Source organism: Triticum dicoccoides, chromosome 4A, assembly GCF_002162155.2.
Source record: "Triticum dicoccoides isolate Atlit2015 ecotype Zavitan chromosome 4A, WEW_v2.0, whole genome shotgun sequence".
Lineage (NCBI taxonomy): Eukaryota > Viridiplantae > Streptophyta > Magnoliopsida > Poales > Poaceae > Triticum > Triticum dicoccoides.
This window is the reverse complement of record NC_041386.1, coordinates 582,427,685-582,434,751: the sequence shown is the minus strand read 5'-3', so window position 1 is coordinate 582,434,751 and position 7,067 is coordinate 582,427,685. Positions and strand designations below refer to the sequence as shown.

The following is a 7,067-nucleotide window of genomic DNA, read 5'->3' as shown; positions in this document are numbered from 1 at the left end:
TTCCAGACTTCGCCCTAAGATTCCGCCTCGTTTTACTAATTATAAAATATAAGAAAAACACCGTATTTTGCGCTCCCTCGTTTCAATAAATAAAAAAAATTCTAAAACCACCCCATAAAAAAGCAGCGAGGCCCCGCTCCACTGCTGGCATTCCGCTCACTCACCTTTTGCAGAAAACCCACCGAGCTCTCCGAAGCATCCCATTTCCGCCCCCCCTCCCAATCTCCGCACCGCACCGCGAGCGGCGGCACGCGCGCGCCAGATCGCCCGCCCCCTCGCCGCCGCACCGGCGCAGGTCCGCCGCGGCCCCGGCTGCCGCCATTGCGCGCGGGCGAGCGACCCCGCCCCACCCCACCCCGCCCCCCTGAAGGACGCGAGGCGCCGCACCCACCCCGCGCGCTGGGGGGAGGGCGCCGCCGCGGCGCACACGGCGATGATGATCAGCAGGCAGCTCCTGCTCACCTACCTCTACCTGCTCATCTACATCTGCCTCTCGTCGGGGGTCATCCTCTTCAACAAAGTACGTCCCCTTCTAGCGCCGGCTTCGCCACTCGGAAATATTTGTTTGTGCCCAGTCCCACTATGTGGCGGAGTGGAGCAACTGACGACGTCATGATGAACTAACATTCGTCCTGTTCACGGTTTCATTTAGATAGTATTTTATTTGCCGTCGACGATTTCAGGTGTAGTGTCGATTAAGTTTGCTAGCTCCAGTGTGAATGCCTGCTACTTTGATTGCCCGTAACTTGTTGATTTGGTGCGCGGTCTATTACAAGGCCACTTATGCTCTGTAGGTGTTTTTGTCTTGTTTGGTGAATCAAGGTTTTGCTGCGTCACACTTTCAGTAATCTGTAGTATAATGTAGCTCAAAGGGTTGACCAATTTGATGAATCTTCTATTCGCATGCTAATAGTGCAGATCCAAACTCCAAAGCATTGTGTTCTTTAACCCCTTTTGTTTTTGGTATTATGTGCTTTCTTGTGTATATGTGACTTTGATTATGATGTATGTATGTTTTTCTCAAAAGTATTTTGTTTATTTTTACAGTGGGTGCTATCTCCCAAGTACTTCAAATTCCCCTTTCCTATCACTCTCACAATGATTCACATGTCATTTTCTGGAGTCGTGGCATTCTTCCTAGTCCGTGTTTTCAAGGTATGTTTCTCCATGCCACTTCCGGTCTTCCCTGATAGAGCCTTCTATTATCCTTGTGTACTACTCCCTCCGTTCCTAAATACTTGTCTTTCTAGGCATTTCAACAAGTGACTACATACGGAGCAAAATGAGTGAATCTACACTCTAAAATATGTCTACATACATCCGTATATAGTAGTCATTTGAAATGTCTAGAAAGACAAATATTTAGGAACGGAGGGAGTACTATCTTGTCTCTTATTTTCCCTTCAAAAAAATCTTGTCTCTTATTTAACGAATAATGGTGTGCCTGCTTCAACAGAACGACTTGTAAATCAATAATATTCTCATGCAGCTATTGTTCTGGCAAGAACATATGCAAAGCTTGGGCTACTAGCTGTAATTGAATTGTTAGTTTTTCTAGTGATGTCATTTTGTTTTTCCTAGATGAGCTAACGGAGTCACTTGTATTTTGGTTATCCAGGTTGTTGCACCTGTCAAGATGACTTTCCAAATGTAAGAGCATTCATTTTTGTTCCTTCATTGTATAAAGCTGAGCATTCATTTTTCTTCCTTCGTTGATAAAGCCGAGCAATCATTTTTGTTCCTTCATTGTATAAAGCTGATCATTCTTTTTTATTCCTTCATTGTATAAAGCTGAATCTTAGCAATTTGTGTCCTCCCTGATGCAGATATGCCACATCTGTAATTCCCATTAGTGCCTTCTTTGCGTCAAGTCTTTGGTAAGCTGATTGAAGACAATGTGAAGTTTTTTTTCCTATCTCTTTTTATTTCTCTAGGCTTCTTTACAATACCCTACATGCAACGGCAAGCCTATGCAGGCATGTAGTATGTGAATGTATATATGCCTAAAATGGTGAAGCATCTTAAACTAATTTCGACTATTAATATTGCATGCATACTTGCATTGTTGGTGTTTGTATCAACCGAATTGTTTGCCTTGAAATGATTATGTGTTTGTGTTGAAGTTGTTTGCAAACCAAGCAGGTGCTACGATGTTCTTTGTGTTGGACTGTCTTATTGCCCAATTTGCCTGATATACCTGTTGCTTGGAATTGGATGATGCAACTTCCTTATTATGTGAAATTGCTTAATGCAATAGCAATCTTAGTTGACATCGGTTGCTGTATGGACAAAGGAGCCTTTGACTTAATCTGGTTATGTTTACAAATTGAACATTCTATACCAAGTTAATTTACTACTTTCCATTCTCAAGCTCCATATAGTACTTATTGTCCACTGAATGGCAGTTTGTTACTTTTCTTTAGAGTTGTCTTAACTCAGGTTTCGCAGCATGTCTCTCCCTCACATAATATTCATGCAAAAATTTATTGATTTTTGTTTTTATTTTACAGGTTCGGAAATACAGCATACTTATACATTTCAGTGGCCTTCATTCAAATGCTCAAGGCTTTGAGTGAGTTTACTACACACCTTCCTTATATTGTCGCTAAGATATGGTACTGATTTGAATTAATTCGAATTGCAGTGCCTGTGGCAACATTTATAATGGCCGTTCTATGTGGTACTGACAAATTAAGACGGGACCTTTTCTTGAACATGGTGCTGGTCAGTGTTGGTGTTGTAGTTTCATCATATGGGGAGATTCATTTTAATGTGATAGGAACATTATACCAAGTAACTGGCATTGTTGCGGAAGCCCTCAGGCTGGTCCTGACACAGGTCCTCCTCCAAAAAAAGGGATTAACCCTGAATCCTATTACAAGCCTGTATTACATAGCGCCTTGCAGGTACCGGATACTTTCTCTAAAATTCTGAATACTTGCTTGCTTATTATATTCTCTCTTGCAGAATCCTTGTACAAAAATATGTGAATTATCATTTCTATCTAACAGAATACTTGGAAAAGTGACGACTGACATTTTCTTAAATTCTCTTAAGTGATACTAATGAGCCAGTGACTTAAAATGCTCTTAATGCTTGATAGATGATGAATAGGGATGCCAACTTAAGGAATAGAGATGACAACTTTACATGAGATTGAGGCCACTCAACTATGTTTGTAATATATGTGTGTAAAAATAAACTAGAACACGCTATGGTTATTGGTTTTAGTATATGGATATTCTGAACCGAATCAGTAGTTCCCAAAAGGCATATCAAAATACATATATAATCCTATTAGGCGTATGTTCAAACTCTGTAATCATGTAATGTTTCTGGTAGACGTACATATGCATTATGCAACAAGCCCATATGTGGTAGGTTTATCTGTTCATGACAACTTTCGCTAGGACTTCTTTATATGACACTAGGACTCTTATATGAGGTTGTTACTAACAAACATCTGCTGCCTACTTTTCTCCAGGACTCTGTTCAAATGAGTTGTCAAAATTAATTAACTTGCTATATTTGATTGGTCATATTACTGAAGTCTTCATGTTCATTGGTGAATTTAGGTTCATAACATATGTTGCCTATATGTTAACCAAAGAATCATGTGCATATATTGAAGGGCTTAAGTTATATTGGATGACTATTTACTCGTTATAAAGTGTTCTACTTTACAATGTTTTGGTACTAGATTAATATCCGCGAAATTATAGTCAAATGTACTTTACAAGGAATATTTGTTTTTTAAGCATAAACCGTCAATTCTGTTTAGCCATCTACAACCCGTTGGCCGTTGCTTAGCAATAGCATTGCCCATTTTAGTCTAGTTGAGTGTCGAGTCAATTTTGTCGTAAGCCTAGTTAGCTGAAATCCTATACTTTGTGAAGTACACATGCATCTAGAAACATTTGACTTCTCATGATTGTTATGACTTATGAGTGTCATTCCTTTTCATGCTTTAGAATACCATTTGCTCATAATGATTTAATTAAGTATGAACTCTCTCAGTTTATTCCAGAAGAGCTTCTTTGTATTACTAGAAACCAAACCATATGCACTATTCTATAAGCTATATATGTTGAGTAAAGCAAGCAGAGTTTGCCAATACTAATGACTAGCTCAATGCTGTTTCTTTTTAAAACATGCTGTGGGCATATCTTTCGTAGACATTCCTTTGCAGCCTTTATCATTTCCATTTGAGGTTATTATGCAACTTGTTCTGTAATATAACTAAATATTGCATGTTCTATATGTCTCTAAATTGCTTTAGTCTTCCACATTTATTCTAGATGCAATTTATCTAATGTATTATTCTTTCATGCAGTTTCATCTTCCTATTTGGTCCATGGTATTTACTGGAAAAGCCAGAAATGGACATCTCTCCAATTCAGTTCAATTATTGGATATTTTTCTCGAATGCACTTTCTGCATTTGCATTAAACATATCCATATTCCTAGTTATTGGAAGAACAGGAGCAGTCACTGTGAGAGTTGCAGGAGTTCTAAAGGACTGGATACTTATTGCCCTCTCGACCGTTATCTTTCCTGAATCTACCATTACAAGCCTCAACATAATTGGATATGCTGTTGGTAATTATTATGCATTCAGTTTCCGTCGAGATATAATTTGCAAATGGATCTTGTAATAATAAGTTGATATGCCTGTTTTGAATATATATATTTTGCGAACAAGCTCTTAACTTGTAGTAATTTAATGTGCAGCGCTCTCTGGCGTTGTCATGTACAATTATTTGAAGATGAAAGATGTGACAGCAATTCAACTTCCAATTGATAATACTGCTGATAGAGCTACCAAGGTTAGTGTACAGCTCACACTGTAGTTTCTATATTTATTTTTCTTTAGTTTTTTAAGGTCGTCCATTGTACAATGTCATCAAGAGAAGCCGCAGCCTTTGATGTATCACTACTTCAGAGGGCATTATTGTGCATTTTTCATATATATTTTTCCATTTCCTTTCCTTCTCCCAACTTTTATTCGGTGTTGCGTATGACACCTCTAGTACAAAAATTCAATTGTTTTGCCCTGCTGATGTGTATCGTGTTGTCAGACAGGACATATGAGGTTGTTGGACCATAGATGACTATTCTTATTCCTTAGTTCTCTCACCATTCCGTGCATGCCTTTGTATCTTCTATTCTTCAGCTTATTCTTGTTCTACCATCTAACAAACTTTTGCAATCATCTGAGCACCTGACAGCGACCATCTTAGTGTCAGACACGCCTGGCATGCTGTTTCTTCACTTAGCTTCCACTAAAGTTGATACGTAGAACATATGGTTCGAATTTGTAACGTATGTCACTCTGGTTCTCATCTGGTCACAAACATCTTATTAATCAACGGATACTAGTTTTGGAGTTTGTCTCTCGGGGATGTCAAGTTGTATTATATAAGCGTTCCTCTGTCCTTCCAGTCATGAAATGGCTGCCTTCAGTTTCTGATACATCCCTTTTCCTCTTTCAGGATAAGAAGGTTGTCAACATATACAAACCCGACAGTTCCATTGACAGTATCGATGAAACTGTTGTTGGAGGTGTGGCAGTTGGAGCTCTGGCAACAGAAGCTGCAGCTGTTGACGAGGAAGCCCCATTGATCCCTTCATCACGCCTCTCCCATGTAACCCGGACGCAAACAGGCGGTCTCAGTAGCAGATGACCACGGTTTTCTAAAGTTTTGAGTCTGGTTGAGGCAGCAAACTTCATGCCAGATTGACCATCATCCTATATCTTCCTCCTGGATAGTCCGAGAACTACGAGAAGACCCTCTTTGGAAGCTCCGCCGATCGACCGATTGGTCTTGCACGTTCCTTTTCTCCACGACACGTTTTGCTTGGATTTCTTGCTAGTAGGCACGGAAAGCTGTTTCAGGAGACACCTGGAGGTGAATTAGAGAAAGTAGCAGTGATAGAATGATTCATTACTTGTTATCTGTACCTGCGTATTTTGAGAATTTTTTTGCGGTAGTCCATGTTAGATATACGACATTTCTTAACCCAGCGTATGGAAACGCTGTGGGTCATAGATGGTGTAAGGCATCTTTGTAGATGCTAAATCTAATAGCAGAGGTTCCATTCCGTCAGTCGATGTGTGCTGTTCTGTTCTTATTGTCTTCAGTATGAGTGCCAAATGTGGATTTCGCTGGATAATATGATCTGATATTCTACATGGTAGTGGCATGGAGCTTTTCCAGTGAACAGACGTAAACACCAAATGCATGGGCCTTTTCTGTTGGATAGTGTACGTGCAAGGGTGCAAGCGCTGTTCGGGATGTTTTTGTCAAAGTCCAAGCATGTAAAAATGTAGGAAAAACTATAATGCAAGTTTTTTATTTAGAAGAATCAGATCTATTATAAAGATTCAGCGGAAGCACAAAGCATCTTAAACGTGATAAAAATTACATTGAGGTCCATGGACCACCACATGACCGTTCTTGTCGCCACTCTCATACTATAGTTGGCCTGGCTTTGTCGACGATAGCCGGGAAGTCTTTATGCATGTGCTTCTAATGGCCAACGCTTCGGAGCCACAATCATCATCATTGAATAGATCTGAAGAATCTGACACCAAATCTCGCCGTTGCCTATGCACGGCGAGAAACTCTAACCTCGTCGCCCCGAAGAGTTGACAGGAATCTACGCCAGAGCTTCATCTAATTTGTCCTGACAGACAAACTTGAAGAGAATCGGAATCCTAAAGAATGACTCAAAGAAGAAGCGCCGCCATGTGTCGTTGACCCATAGTTTTCAATCGGGGTCACTTTCAACGGTATGGTGGTTTTGATGTGTTTAAGTAATCCAGCTCTCTCAAATCATATCTTAATTATGTTCTCAAGGTCATATTTTATGCAAAGTGGATAATACTTGATACAAATGCGACTACACTAGCAACATTTTTTTACCCCATCAATGCAAATAAGGTTTTTTTCCTAGTCCATATAGATACACATTGTAGTGAGTAAACAACATTGAGTCGTTGACTCGGAGCAACTCGAGCTATAGCCTTCAAAATTCCCCTCCACCCTAAACACTATTCCGGGAGA

General features: G+C 40.0%; 1 protein-coding gene across 1 annotated transcript; it reads left to right on the top strand.

Moving 5' to 3' along the window:
* Window positions 1-357: 357 nt before the first annotated feature.
* Window positions 358-6,112, top strand: LOC119286943 (probable sugar phosphate/phosphate translocator At1g48230). Its single transcript, XM_037566412.1, has 9 exons — window positions 358-520; window positions 1,048-1,155; window positions 1,619-1,650; window positions 1,827-1,877; window positions 2,511-2,572; window positions 2,645-2,906; window positions 4,334-4,599; window positions 4,732-4,826; window positions 5,493-6,112. Exons 1-9 carry the CDS (start codon window positions 434-436, stop codon window positions 5,682-5,684), a joined length of 1,155 nt encoding a protein of 384 aa, XP_037422309.1. The 5' UTR covers window positions 358-433; the 3' UTR covers window positions 5,685-6,112.
* The last annotated feature ends 955 nt before the right edge of the window (window positions 6,113-7,067 follow it).